General features: G+C 39.1%; 2 protein-coding genes across 7 annotated transcripts in view; one reads left to right on the forward strand and one right to left on the reverse strand.

Moving 5' to 3' along the window:
• Window positions 1-14,704, forward strand: part of LOC131432502 (tetratricopeptide repeat protein 37) — an 87,905-nt gene extending 73,201 nt beyond the window's left edge. The window contains exons 7-10 of one of the 5 annotated variants that reach the window (XR_009229883.1): window positions 13,777-14,061; window positions 14,209-14,259; window positions 14,321-14,437; window positions 14,576-14,704. The gene's annotated coding sequence lies outside the window, so the exon portion shown is untranslated. Of the gene's footprint in view, window positions 1-13,776; window positions 14,062-14,208 lie in introns of all 5 variants that reach the window. The other 4 variants (XR_009229881.1, XR_009229882.1, XR_009229880.1 and 1 more) reach the window with 4 other exon arrangements.
• LOC131432503 (serine-rich adhesin for platelets) lies at window positions 7,889-11,702 on the reverse strand. 2 transcript variants are annotated; one of them, XM_058598823.1, is made up of 4 exons: window positions 11,519-11,702; window positions 11,037-11,175; window positions 10,217-10,848; window positions 7,889-10,144 (listed from the first exon to the last, which is right to left on the reverse strand). In XM_058598823.1, exons 2-4 carry the CDS (start codon window positions 11,115-11,117, stop codon window positions 8,656-8,658), a joined length of 2,202 nt encoding a protein of 733 aa, XP_058454806.1. In that variant the 5' UTR covers window positions 11,118-11,175; window positions 11,519-11,702; the 3' UTR covers window positions 7,889-8,655. The 2 variants fall into 2 exon arrangements, with proteins under 2 accessions (XP_058454806.1, XP_058454807.1); XM_058598824.1 differs by lacking the exon at window positions 11,519-11,702 and adding an exon at window positions 11,280-11,499.
• Window positions 14,705-15,586: the final 882 nt, after the last annotated feature.

The raw sequence follows: 15,586 nt of genomic DNA on the forward strand, positions 1-15,586 counted from the left end.
GCACGACCTGAGCGTTTGAGGTTTGGCACCACGCAAAAGGTCTGCTCTCATTATCGATGACCGTTTCTCTCGACAATTGAAGTCCAAATGAAAGCACGACCTAAGCGTTTGAGGCTTTATACCACGCAAAAGATCTGCTTTCATTGCCGACTGCTCCACCTGACGGCTGAAGTCCAAATGAGAGCACGAACCTGAGCGTTTGAGGTTTTGCACCACGCAAAAGGCCTGCTCTCATTATCGATGACCGCTGCTCCCGACGATTGAAGTCCAAATGAAAGCACGACCTAAGCGTTTGAGGTTTTATACCACGCAAAAGGTCTGCTTTCATTGACGACTGCTCCACCTGACGACTGAAGTCCGAATGAGAGCATGACCTGAGCGTTTGAGGTTTGGCACCACGCAAAAGGCCTGCTCTCATTATCGATGACCGCTGCTCCCGACGATTGAAGTCCAAATGAAAGCACGACCTAATCGTTTGAGGCTTTATACCACGCAAAAGGTCTGCTTTCATTGCCGACTGCTCCACCTGACGGCTGAAGTCCAAATGAGAGCACGGCCTGAGCGTTTGAGGTTTGGCACCACGCAAAAGGTCTGCTCTCATTATCGATGACCGCTTCTCTCGACGATTGAAGTCCAAATGAAAGCACGACCTAAGCGTTTGAGGTTTTATACCACGCAAAAGGTCTGCTTTCATTGCCGACTGCTCCACCTGACGGCTGAAGTCCAAATGAGAGCACGACCTGAGCGTTTGAGGTTTGGCACCACGCAAAAGGCCTGCTCTCATTATCGATGACCGCTGCTCCCGACGATTGAAGTCCAAATGAAAGCACGACCTAAGCGTTTGAGGTTTTATACCACGCAAAAGGTCTGCTTTCATTGCCGACTGCTCCACCTGACGGATGAAGTCCAAATGGGAGCACGACCTGAGCGTTTGAGGTTTGGCACCACGCAAAAGGTCTGCTCTCATTATCGATGACCGCTTCTCTCGACAATTGAAGTCCAAATGAAAGCACGACCTAAGCGTTTGAGGCTTTATACCACGCAAAAGATCTGCTTTCATTGCCGACTGCTCCACCTGACGACTGAAGTCCAAATGAGAGCACGAACCTGAGCGTTTGAGGTTTGGCACCACGCAAAAGGCCTGCTCTCATTATCGATGACCGCTGCTCCCGACGATTGAAGTCCAAATGAAAGCACGACCTAAGCGTTTGAGGTTTTATACCACGCAAAAGGTCTGCTTTCATTGCCGACTGCTCCACCTGACGGCTGAAGTCCAAATGAGAGCACGACCTGAGCGTTTGAGGTTTGGCACCACGCAAAAGGCCTGCTCTCATTATCGATGACCGCTGCTCCCGACGATTGAAGTCCAAATGAAAGCACGACCTAAGCGTTTGAGGTTTTATACCACGCAAAAGGTCTGCTTTCATTGACGACTGCTCCACCTGACGACTGAAGTCCAAATGAGAGCATGACCTGAGCGTTTGAGGTTTGGCACCACGCAAAAGGCCTGCTCTCATTATCGATGACCGCTGCTCCCGACGATTGAAGTCCAAATGAAAGCACGACCTAAGCGTTTGAGGCTTTATACCACGCAAAAGGTCTGCTTTCATTGCCGACTGCTCCACCTGACGGCTGAAGTCCAAATGAGAGCACGACCTGAGCGTTTGAGGTTTGGCACCACGCAAAAGGTCTGCTCTCCGAAGCTGCTGGTCCCACGACGTCTGCTTGCATCCAACGCACAAGAAGAAATGACCGAATTTCATTTTTTTTTTTTTTTTTTTTACATTAAATATTTATTGTTTCTCTTTGGTTACATTTCTGTATGATATTACATGTCAAGTGATGTAGTAATGTTACTTTTCATCTTTTGATTTACGGTAATTTACTAGTTAATAATTTTGATTCAATTTTTTTTTTTAACAGTTTAACTGATAGACAGTTTGATTTATATAACAAAACTACAACTAAAACTATAAACTATAAACAAATACTAAAATAGCGAACTAATTAGAGGATATTCTGAGATTGCACATTTTTCTTGGAATTTTCTATTGGCTGCAGTTATTTTCTCGTCGACGGTAGTGACGTCTGCTAGTTGATGAACTGTTGAAGTCCTGGTGAACCACGGAAGATCCAGAATCATTTTCAGGGCTCTGTTCTGCAGCACTTGGATTTTGTTCCGATGTGTAACGGCACACCTCCCCCACACAGGCAACGCGTACTGAAACACTGGAGCGATGATCTGGGTGTAAACAGCTAGCTTATTCTTGCGAATAAGAGATGACCTTCTCTTGATTAGCGGGTAGAGACATTTAATGAGCAAGGAGCATTTAGATTTTATCTTGTCGACATGCGAGCGGAAAAGTAGTTTACGATCAAAAGTGAGCCCCAAGTAGACCACCTCATTGGACCAGTCGATTGGAAGCCCATCAACCACGATCTTGTAATCAGCTGGAGGAGTGAGTCGCTGAGATAGACTGTATGGAAACAGGATCGCCTGAGTTTTGGAAGCGTTAATTTTTATCTTCCAGGTGTTCATGTAGCTGACAACGGAATCAAGGCAGTTTTGCAGCTTTTTGGTGAGATGTTTTGTGACCCTTCCTTTGCAAAGGATAGCTGTATCATCCGCGAAGAAGCAGAATTGGCAACCATCAGGAAGTCGAGGGAAATCCGAGGTGTAGACGTTGTACAATACTGGTCCGAGAATACTACCCTGAGGTACTCCGGCGGGTACAACAAACCCGTTCGATAGGGTTCCGTTCACGCTGACTTTGAAGCTTCTGCCACTGAGATAGTTTTGCACTATCTTGATGAGGTACACTGGGAAGTTGTAGCGATACATCTTGTAGATGAGACCTTCGTGCCAGACGTTGTCGAATGCCTTCTCGACGTCCAGTAGAGCCATAGCTGTAGATTTTGCGACGTGCTTGTTACGGTCGATGATGTTCACTACTCTTTGCAACTGATGAGTTGTGGAATGTCCCTTTCTGAATCCGAACTGTTCGGGCAAGAAAATGTTGTTGTTTTCGATGTGCAACAGAACACGATCTAAGATGAGTCTTTCGAAGAGCTTGCTTAGCGACGACAGAAGGCTAATGGGACGATAGCTAGAGGGATTCGTTGGATCTTTAGATGGTTTCAGTAACGGTACAACCTTGGCGATTTTCCACTCCGAGGGAAAGTAGTTTATATCGAGACATCTGTTGAAAACATTGGCAATAAAGGTGTAGGTCTGATGGCTGAGTTTCTTTAATGTAAGGTTAAAAATCGAGTCAAAGCCCGGCGCCTTCATGTTTTTGGATGCTTTTACTGTTGCGGCAACTTGTTCGGGTTTAACCTTAACATTTTCCGGAACGTAGCAGCGGGTGTTACGCAATGTGGACATCGTTTCTCGAACTGCGTCTTCCATGAGACTGACAACGGAATTACCCAGATTGTGAGAGCGCAAAATGTGTTCGCCGATTGCGGTCGCTTTTTCAAACGGTGTGACCAGAATGTCGTTGTTCTGAGTTAACGGAGGGATTTGTTTCGGTTTTGACTTTAATACCTTTGACACCTTCCAGAAAGGCCGCGAGAACGGGTCTAGCCTTCGGATCATTGACGAGAAGTTTTCGTTTTTCAAGTCATCAACTCGAGAACTGATCAGCTCTGACAATTTCGATGCAACGTATTTTTTCGATAAATCGCCTGACCTTTGAAATTGGCGCCGTACTTTGTTACGTTGACGGATAATTGCTTTGGTCATCGAGTCGATTTTAAGCAATACTCCGTGGATCGGAACCTGTCTAACGCAGTGGTTCTCAGCTACAGAGATAGCGGCCTTTAGCTCGGATAAAGCTTCATCTATATCGTCAGTGGAATTCAACGCTTTGGTTGCATCGATATGCCGATCAACAATCCGGGCGAATTCCACCCAGTTGACGTCGTGGTAGTTTTTTCTGGTTTGCGGTTCACCGCGCTGAATATCACCACCGATTTGAAATGAAACCGGAAAATGATCAGAGCTGAGATCGTTTGTTGTAACTGGTTGGCTCAGTAAGTCGAAGTTCGACAGAACTATATCCAAGGTGGACGAGATGCCGGCAGGCGAAAGATATGTCGGCTGATACGGAGCGTGGATAGTGTAATAACCCAGCTGTAGATCCTCGAAGAGAAGACACCCATTTTTATTCCTACGGATATTTCGCCATGTCTCGTGTTTCGCGTTTAAATCGCAAGCCAAGATAAACTTCTTGTCGGTTCTGGTTAGCTTCGCAAGATCATTTTTAAATTTCCTTGCCATCCCATTGCCGTCATAGCACTGTGTCGGACAATAAGCGGCAATAATAATAATTTTTCCAGTATCGGAAGACACCTCGATACCGACGGCTTCGATAACAGATGTTCGATAGTGTGGTTGAATGGTGAATTTAATGGTTTTCCTGATGGCTAGAGCGACACCTCCTCCGCCCGAGTGGGTTCGATCCAGCCTAACTATGTTAAACCCAGGAAGGTATAGGTTATTTCCGGGTTTTAAATGCGTTTCCGTGATAGCTACGATATCTGTTGATTGTTGCTCCAAGAGATCACACAACTCAACTCGTTTCCGCGACAATCCGCGGGCGTTCCATAAAACAATATTTAACGGGTTAACAGGCATATTGTATAATGAATTGCCCTAACACAGAAATCTGGTCAAATCTTGTTTGACATTTTTGCATTTTGTTGCACATCTCTGCGAAGATCGGCAAGAGTTGTTCTGTGGTAAATTTGGGCGGAAGATTTTGGTCCAAATGAGGGGTAGTTAAATGGGGACTCACCTGAGCTGGTTGACCGTTCACTCCAGCAAGTGGCATTCCGGATCCTGCCAACAACGATGACCAGAGAACCGTAGGATTTGGCTGCGGCGGCAGTTGCTGTGTGGAGGAAGTTCCAGCGCCGTTCTTCCGATTTGACGCCAGCAAAGGAAACTCGCCGTTATTGAAAACCGGACCCTTGTTGGGTTTTCTTCCAGGCTGATGATTCTGCGATGCACGTTTCCGTATTTGTTTGTACTCCTCCCTCTTGCGACACTGCTTGTCGGTAGACCGATGACCTTCACCGCAATGAATACATTTCAATACGGCGTCTCCTTCTGCAGGGCAGCTAGACGTTAAATGCACCTGACCGCAGTTGTTGCATCTCGGTTGAAGATGGCAGTTGCGTGTACCGTGTCCGAAGTTCAGACAGCGCATACACTGGGTGACGTCACGGTTTGTCCCACGGTACGGTTCCCAGCTCACGATCATACTGCTGATGGATCTAACAGCTTTCAAAGCGTTCAGTGTCACTGTACCTTTTTTAAAATGCACGAGGTACAGACAATCGCGATACTTGTTGGTGACATCCTTCCTAGTCATCGGGAAAACAGCAACCGGTTGGAGCTTGTATCGTTCGGCCAGCTCCGATGCGATGTCATTACCGCTCATCAGCGGTAAACCACGTACCACTGCTTTGAATGGCTTTTCCGTTGCCAAATCGTGCGAGAAATACTCTGCACCAGCACGATCGAGATAATTTTTTGCTTTCACGTACTCGGATTTGGTATGCAACATCACCTTGATGCCGATACCACACAGCTTGAATTCGGCTTGAATTCCATTTCGAATCAGTTCACGCTGTAACGTTGCGAGCGGAACTGATTTCACCATCAGCGGTGGAAGTTTCACTTTAGCTTCTTCTTCTTCTTCGGGCAGTTCATCGAGAGGGCCACCGAATCCGTTGACATCGCTTACGTTGGTTGCGGTACGGTTGCTTCTTATTTCCGAACGAGCGGAGTGCACTGACATCATATCACCAATTGTGGATTGATTCTGGTTCTGGGTTTGAATAACCACACGCGGACTGGGTGTGTTATTTTTGTTACGCTTAGGATTCGCCTTGGGACTAGCTTTTGAGCCTCCCGAGCGGCGTCTACGTTTCGCCATAAAAACTCGACAACGAACGAACAAACGCGAGAGAACGAAAACACGTCTGAACACGTTCAACTATCGACAAAGAATCAATGACCGAATTTCGACCACGTTTCCTCTTTTATACGCAGTCAGTTGAAGATATGTGCCTGACTACCTCAAAATCGTCGTCCTTGCGCGAAAAAGCCAAGCAAAAATAAAAAGTTTTCCGCGTTGTTTTCAAAGTTTGAGAAAACTTAATATTTGAGTTGTTTGTGGTTATCTCACACTGTTCAAAATATTATCCTAAATTCCTGATCATATTTTTGATGAAATGGTGAAAGAATTATGTTGCTGCCTTTAATACAAGTCGAGATATTCACGATTAAGTTCTGCCCATTCTTCCATATGGCTAATTTTGAAAAGGCACCCCATAGTAAAGTAAGTCGTATTCACGACAAAATTGGTTCAGTAGTTTTTGGATGACGATGGACACGGACTTTCAAAACCTGTTTAAAATTGTTTGTCTATAAAATCGAAAGAAACAATTTGTTACTCTAGGGAGCCCGTAGGGTCTAACATTTTCAAAAAATCATATTTTTTCTTTTGTATTCTTTTATAATGAAACATATCAAGAATGTTGTGTCAAGTTTTTAAGTCAATCGAAGTAGAAATCTTGGGCCTGTGTGCCGAGCTCTTACTTCTTTGAAAAATGAGATAAGCAAAGATGGAGGCCCATAACTTACTTAGTTTTGTTCCGATTGGCTTGAAAATTTCACAGAACATTCTTGAAATGTTTCACGATGAGAAAATACAAAGAAAATAATAAATGATTTTTCAAAAGTGTTAGACCCTACCCGCCCCTTAAATATTCCAAAATTGTACTGGACACACTCTTACTGAATAGCCTATAAAAGAATGATTCATCATAAAATGTAACCTATGAAATTAATTCAATCATTTTTGTAAACTTATGGGGTACATTTATAATCCTTATGTCTGAAAGTCATAATTCGTTCTAATGATTTTCGAAAACAATTTTGTCTGAGTAAAAGACAAACCTCGGATGTTTTTTCAAATAGCCGTATAAGCAAGTGAAAGTTTCTCTATGTTTACTTTCTCTTCTATTGATTACTCTTGGATTGGTTACGATACTGGAATGCTTTGACTATCGGCAGATCCTATCAGCTTGGAGCGAAATCAACGCCACCGTTCAGCAACGCCACCGCACAACAGTATATCTAACATATCGGCCCTTATTACCGTTCTCACTTCCACTTTCACATTCACTTCACTTACATGTCACTTCACTTGATTTTACCTATTACCAATATCGCGCATAGTGAAGCGATCACTGTAGTGAAAAAAAAACTAATTTTTTCGATAAAATGTTGGTGGTGTGATGTTCATAATGACATCAAGTTCATCCAAGTAATTACTTTTGTCTCTGAAGCGGCTTCCGTAATAAGGACCAAAATTCAATTCGCTCGATTTTCACCGTGAAGTGATACCGATAATAAGGGTCACAATCACTTCACTTGGTTTTCACCGTGTAGTGATACCGGTAATAAGGGCCATCATTTCAATTGCTGCTATTTTCGATGCAAACTCGCCTGACGGTGCCATGCTCGCAAATAATGATGTTGCTTATGATTTGTTCGTGAAATGTAAGAGCTGGATTTTATGTTATTAGGATGTCCTTGCTTTCGGTCAGTACTGGGTAATTAACGAAAATTTTCATAGTCGCTTTCCAAAAATCAGAAGAGAAATTAAACAAAATGAAATCCTTATACTGGAGTGCCAAAGAAACAAAAATCAGTAACGGTACTCGATTGAACATTGTTAATTTCCATTAATCCGTATTATTTATTTGACAATTGTTGCTGTTGAGTTTATCGACCAGGAAAGGGAAGAAAAATTTTCTTTCGTTGTTTGGTTTTAGGGTAAAATTTAGCATCACTATTAAAATACTGAAAATATTGTATTGAATATTTTGTTTTTATTTCTGTGTAGTTTTTTGTACGTTTTACATTGTTAGTTTAATCACAATAGCATCAGTAGATTTACAGATAATAAAAAGCGCCAGCATATGTTTCTTAACTAGAATAAATGTTTCATCATTCACTAATGCAGAAGCTAATACCTAATTGATATGCGATGTATATTTGATTCAGTATTGTGTCCAAACAGAACATCGAACCTGTTGCATAAATACTATCTAAAACTCGAAATAACTCCGATTTTCGACAACAATTTTTTTTTTCTAATGTTACGCATAAGGCTCTGTTCTTAATTGAGATTCTGCTTCGATGGTTTCGTAGTTGTACCTTTTTGCTCAGATCACAGTAACTGTTGCATCCCAATATTCAATAGCAGATGAAATAATTTAGCTTACAATCGTATTCTAACTTTATATATTTATTATTAATTAAAAGTGATGCAATTTCCAATAGAAAACCAACGATGAAGGCGGAAAGCTAAGCTAATCTAATAGTATTTTTAAGTGGTTGTAATGATTCGTCAATGGATATTTTTTAACAACATTTGCCGAACGAAATATCAATTATCACTGCCTGGAAATGTTTGAAACAAAAATAACATTTCAGTTCGAGACATGTACTTTAATAAAGCTAAGCTTGGGAATTGAGCACTCAACGTTTGCCTAAATAATAGTTAAAAATATTGCAATATTTTAGAACCGTTTTTGTTGTGACGATCGCGGTGGGCAATGGAGCCTAGTTTTCTCTCACAGATTTTCCAGAGTATGGCGTTGCAATACGCTGTTGATTTTAAGTCGTAAAGGAGAGAGGTCAATTTTCCCGAAACGAGGCAAAGATCCGAACCGCTTATTACTGGAGTTTTTTTCCTGATATTTACTAGAAGACGGAGAAAGGCTTCGTGCAATAGTGGCATATTTTTGATAACGCGTCGGTGTCGTTTCCGGTGGATTATTTTCACTATTTTTCGTAGGCGAGATGTCACTCACGGTCAATGCAGAGATTGGTGGATCAGGTTGATCGACGGTGGTACTCTTGGCATTTTGTTTCAATCTAGTACAGGGAGATTTCTGGGGTGATTTACTGTAGCGTGATGTGGAAGATCTGACTTGAGTACACTTTCGATGGGAGGTTTTAGACGATGACATAGTGACATAATGGCCTTCAATGCGTTGGTCAGATTTCGTAGTGCTTTCTTCACGTTTTCGTGGACTTTTGCTAGAAATGGGACTTTTTTCGCTTCGTTGTGCAGATCGAAAGTCTTCATTAGGGTAATACGAGGATATTTTATCATCAACTGAGTTTCGTGGTTTACCAGAACTACAAATACTGCTTCGATTGCTGTTAATGCTGCTAACTCCACTACTAGTTGAACTTGATCGACTCGTCTCCGCTTTGATCGCATTGCTGTTCATGTTCATATAAATAGAATTCACTTTTTCGGCTCCGGTTTCAATGTTACTGGACAGTTCAAGAGCGTTTAGTTTAAGCCGGTTGAACCCAGTACCAGGTGCTCCCATTTCGCAGTAACCAACCGGTACGGATTCAACTAGAGGAGACGGTATGTATTCTTTTGGTGCCATTGTACAGTTGAACCCGACAAGGTTTACTGTTGATGTGTTACATGAACTGTTGAAATTTTCAACGATCTGTTCCGATACATTCATTGCCTTTACCTCGACTGTATTATCGTTGTTTCCTGTTATCAGTAAATTACTCATTGATTCTTCTATCGATGAACGATTCAAAAATTCTGACGATACAAAACAATCCTCCTCGATGTAGTCCACCTCATTTTTAATATAAAATTCCGAGCTGCATGACCCTTCATCGGAAAGATTGTCCGTCGCTAGTTCTCGGCTACCGGTTTCACACTCCACTTTTAGTAGACTTAAATCGGGACTGGAAAAACTGTTTCTTTTATTTTTCATCAGTCGAAGTTGTGTGATCTTTTCGCGGTAGATAACTTTTGGATTTCCCGTTGATGGTACTTTACTGGACGGAGATCCCTTTTTGTTAGTCTTCATTTCACTTGTAGGAATACTGGCCGATCCACTGTTAGTTCTACGTCTACCGAACATTGATTCAAACAATGGCCAATGTTTCTTCTTTTTCATGAAATCCACCTCCGGAGTGGTAAATGATCGTTGTAACTCAAATTCGTTTGTGTGAGACCTTGGTCTAGGAGGTAAGGGCGGAGCATTATCATCGCTTTTTGCATCAACTATCTCGATGTTTCTGTAAATCACATTCGTAAATTTAAATTTAATGTTGTTAGACGAATTACCGAGACTAGGTAAGTTTACTTACTTTTCAATCAGCTCTTCACGATCGGTGAGTTTCATCTCTTCGTAGATACCGGAAGCGATCGACATGCGAGGACCACTTGCAAAAGCGGCGGAAGACCTGGTGGGGTCGAAAATTTCTTCGTAAATTCCAGATATGCTTGAGATTCGTCGGGATATGTTATTGAACTGATCGGGAACATTCGGTAGCGGGCCAAGAATATCGTGCACATCGGCCATATTCTGTGTAATGTCGAGATTCTGATATATGCCAAGATCGTTATTGGCTGGATCCGGTTGAATTTCCTGTCTAATTTCATGCATTGGCGTTCGACTTGCTCGTCGCAACTGTAAAATTTCTTGTCGGTACAGCTCCAAGTTGCGGATCGATTTTTTCATCCAGCGTAAATGGCGCTCGCACAGTAATTGGGAAGGAAGAGCAAAATATGCACAGCAACGTTTTCGATTGTTCTTCCAAAACAGGCCGTATATGTGCGCTCGAGTGCGAGAAGTTGCCATCTGAACAGTCAAGCCCGGAATATTGATCCGAACAATCAAATCGGTACTGTCTTCATTGTGTGATTTGAAGAATGAAATCTTTATATAGCACGGGAAACATTTGACGGCTTCCACACGAACGAAATAACGTGTCCAAGACTAAAAGAATATTATATTTTTAAACATTAAAAAGTTGTTTGCATATTTGCGTCATTTTTTTTATTAAAATAGAAGGAACAGATGAACGAAATAGCAGAAAGCGATCGAAAATCTTTCTCAAGTGACTTTTTTTTGCACATAACATTATAAAAATCAACTTAAGTATTTCAAACGGTGAATGAATTTACCTTAAGATGGGAGAACTCCAACTTCCGCTCTCGGATGTCCAGTTTCACGTCCATAAACATGCTGATAACGTTCTCCTCCATTTCGGTTTCTCTCTGCAAACCTCTCGGCGATATAGTCGATTGTGTTTGCAAATCACGTCTGAAATTCAAATATCCGTGCAAAGTGCAAATAATTAATATCGACAGAAAGATGCGAACGTGAGCAAATCAATTGTTTTTATCGCTTATATTTTAACCACCTACATCGGCTACCAGAGCACCAAATTGCGCGGTCGAATGAACACGGGAAAAATCTCACTTATTAAAAAACACGGTACGTACCAACATACGAAAGCGATTTTCACACGAAGTTTGTGACAATAGCTATTCAACCGATAAAAAACGTGCGATGCCCATTTGTCTATTGACGCCAATGATGGCAGGTAATTATTTGGTCTGTATCTGTATGAACCGATAATGTAAGCACTTTTTGTTATACTCACCCGAGGATGAGAAGTGGACAAACTTATCATTCGGTATGATTTTCGCCACGCATTGAGCAGTTTCGCATGTTACCTAAATTTGCATAAACTATAAATTTCTAATTGCTGTGACAAAACAACTTTATTATAATTAGAATTTTATATAAAACAAACTCAAAATTTGCAAATTTGATCCGCAGAACCTCACAGAACGAACGATTTGACAGATAAATACAACCACAATCACCACACCCGACAACAAGTCGCGTTTTTGCGCTTGTCCGTATTGAACGGCATTGGTGCCAGCTATTTTTTATCTTTCATAATTTGTACACTCAGAAAAATATTACAGTTACCGCAACCTGTACCTCATGGTCATTTGAACTATGCACTCAAATAATAGTAAATACCACACAGCAAATAAAATTGTAATTACCAGTCTCGTAATACACTGCGACGTTCAAACAAAATCGACGTAATTTAATTGACGATGTGAAATCACAGATTTTTGGTTATATATTTAAAGCCATAGCGTAATATTATGCATAAAAAATGTACTCAAATAAAAACGCCGAAAGAGCAAAATTTTACACATTGTTCCGTGTAATATCACAGCGAAAAGAATGCACATAAACCGTGTTGAAAATTTACCAGAATATTACATAGATGTTTTGTGATATATTATCGATACAGTGTACATATACACAAAAGTGTGTAATATTCACACAAAAGTGACGCAGAGCTCTTATGTGTGCATTGTTTTTCATTTCATGGCGTCAGTTGAATTTGTTTATCTGCGTGCTCTTGTGCAAATATAAATTGGTAAGTAACAGTACAAACTTCGTGATTTGTTGATTCGATGCAATACAGCAATTTACAATAGAAAATGTCATTAAACGGGTTGATAAATTTTCAATAATTTTTGTAGCTTTCGTTGGTAGTTTCAAACTAAATCTTTTTCCCGTGATACTAGTGGAATATGCAGTACGACATTATGCCTGGACTGTACCGGTACTAATTGATGTGTGCAATGGATTAAAAACATTTTCACAAACCCGTATGAACGATTTTCAATGTGCAAAAAAGGATGTCGCCTATAATGTGTACATAAAATCTGGGAAACGAATATTTTGGTAACATGATGACTGATGCAGGGCAGCAAAAGTATCAATTTAGACGAAACAGCTAAAATCATAATTTGAATTGAATTACTCCAAATCACATTAGCTTTACGATTGATTGATTTGTAATAGCTATTCTATGTATGTATATATGTGTGTTATGTTATTAATTTGTCGTCAACACTTAAAAATGATTCTTATCAATATCACATTTAAATTTCAGATAATTGAAATGGATATACACTGAGCTAAATTTTCTTTTTCACATTATATGATACTCTAATGATTTTGCACTATTAGCATTTCCAATCATAGTTACAAGATGTGTTCAACATCATGTCAAATATATGAGATAATCTTATGAAACATAAAACTCTTCTGAACGTTATTTTTACAGGATTGCCATATAACGAATGAAATTTCCAGTCTGAGTCAAATTTATTGGCGCGTCTTATAACCATTACTAGATATCCGCACAACATACATTGGAACAATTTATGAAGCGCATATTATATTCACTTCGAATTTATTTATATATATATATATATATATATATATATATATATATATATATATATATATATATATATATATATATATATATATATATATATATATATATATATATATATAACTTTCAATATAGGTCATACGAATAGCAGATAATTGCCACCTACTACTTTTCTTTGAGGATTCAAGCTATACTAGTATTCCATTCGGTAAGGGAGCACCTCATGATATTTGCGAAAGAGAAGTGAGATCCCGAGACTGAAAATAAAACAATGAATCTTACTAGACAGATAGAGTAATGAAATGTACCGGATATATATTTCATGGTCCGTTAACGCATATCCTTGAACAAAGTTGGATGAGCTGTCTTGTCAGCGATTTAAAATTACATTGAGATGCGAAACTTCCTGAAAAAAATGGTCTGGAGCAGTTGATGACTATCGAGGACACAACTATTCACGACTTTCATCGGATTTCCATATAAATTATATGGGATATTTTTTTTAACTTTCATTATGAGAACGTCCATTTAGATTTGACGTACACATTAAATAAAGATTATAAGTTTCCATATAATTTCTATGAATTATATTCTGCATATGATTCATATGACAAATCTAATGAATATAAATAAGATTTTCATTTCAGTGTAGTTTGCTCAATATGCGGTTCATACTTTAGGCAGGTGGAGATTTATAAAAATCATATTAAAACAAATCGCTGTACTTAAACATCACTTTGAACGTGCAACTGGGATAAATCACACACGCTTTATTGACAATTATTTTTCTAAGCGGAAAAGACTCATTCAAGTTTCGAGAACGTACATCTATAAAAAACTGCACATTAACGACTGCGACAGACTTGTAAATTTTTGTTGGCGTTTCAAAAATATTGAAGGAAGATTTTTCTACAGTCTTGGTCAGTTTTGGTGTAAGTAATAGAATATTAAAAATAATGATACTATTTAAATTGATATAGTGTGTATAAGCCCTTAGGGCATATTCAGTAGTCTTCTTGTTATAGATGCATAATTTGTGTCAGTTTTAATTTCAATGAAATTTTTTTTACTATACACAGAATGATGCTACCATCTTGGATACAACTACTACGTCTCCTATTCTCGCATTAGTTGATATGAAATATAGTACGTCAAAAGTCGAATATTCTAACTCTCGAAATTCTGTTACAGGTCGCGATATGTACTACAAATATCCTGCTGTAGTTTCAAAAACTCTAGAGTTTTTTCAGTTATTTTCACTGAAACTTAAGCCTGATAAAGGCACCAGATCAGTTGCAACAATAGTAGGTAAACAACAACAACCAGTTCGAACACTTTTAACCAAACTAGCTAAAATTCAATAGATTTTTTTTTTACTTGTATTCAAACCAAAACTTGCCATTTATAATGGGACGTGGGACGTTTTTGTTAACATTATTAAAAAAGTCTTCGTCGGTCGACTTTTCTTCAACGCAACGTCAAAAATGTTTAATTCTACTAATTTATATCAGAAGACGAAATCGTTTCAGTAAGTAACTAGAATGTCAAAGCTTTTCTTTAACAAAAGAATTAAATAATGAGTAATCTAATAAAGTATATGTATGTATATAAATAATATATATATATATATATATATATATATATATATATATATATATATATATATATATATATATATATATATATATATATATATATATATATATATATATATATATATACTTGTATAGAGAATGAAAAAAATTAAAATTATGCTTACAACCAGAAGGAGAACGACTGATTATAGATCATTGAATTAATAAATTAAAAATAAATACTCGAATAATGATGAATAATGTATTTTCATTTCGTATCAACATGCTATGCATTCTTCCGGATTAAATAGTTCTGAATTACGTATTTTTCATTACGTTGTTCCGCATTCCGTTGTCATTTGTTACGTTGCTCAGCTTTGTGTTTTTTTAGTACGCAAGTCTCTAATACGTCGATCTTGGATTAAAACATATACAAGAGTACATCGTTATCGTGTAACGTGAAATGAATGTAATTGTACGCAACATTTCAAACCTAGTTTATGTGCATACTTTCCGATGTGAAATTACAAGATTTTTTTTGCTGTGCATGATATCAGATTATTCACCATATTGTAATAAGCACTAGAACAAAAAATCTACTATTTTACTATACTATTTGTCTTTATGACTTTTCTGGCGTGGTAATTCTAACAATCATTAAAATAAGCATTAGCATTAGCATTAGAGACCGCCCGTGTGTTGCTACTCCGTTATTGATCTGGACCAATTGAGATTGCAAAATGATTTTTTGAAGTAACATGTTTGGGAATAACACATTGTTTCACACTGTGCAAACTGTATTGAACCATGCATGCTGATCAATACCGACGCCGGCCACGTCCGAATGCAAATCTACTTGGGAGGGAAAGGATTGTTAGTTCGA

This window comes from Malaya genurostris, chromosome 2 (genome assembly GCF_030247185.1).
Source record: "Malaya genurostris strain Urasoe2022 chromosome 2, Malgen_1.1, whole genome shotgun sequence".
Taxonomy (NCBI): Eukaryota; Metazoa; Arthropoda; class Insecta; order Diptera; family Culicidae; genus Malaya; species Malaya genurostris.

Excerpts from the sequence above, each read along its gene's own strand:
- LOC131432503 (XM_058598823.1), bottom strand. The coding sequence starts at position 11,117 with ATGGAGGAGAACGTTATCAGCATGTTTATGGACGTGAAACTGGACATC. Across the intron at positions 10,849-11,036 it reads TGGAGTTCTCCCATCTTAAG|TCTTGGACACGTTATTTCGT; the intron begins GTAAATTCATTC and ends ATATTCTTTTAG. Across the intron at positions 10,145-10,216 it reads CGTGAAGAGCTGATTGAAAA|AAACATCGAGATAGTTGATG; the intron begins GTAAGTAAACTT and ends TGTGATTTACAG.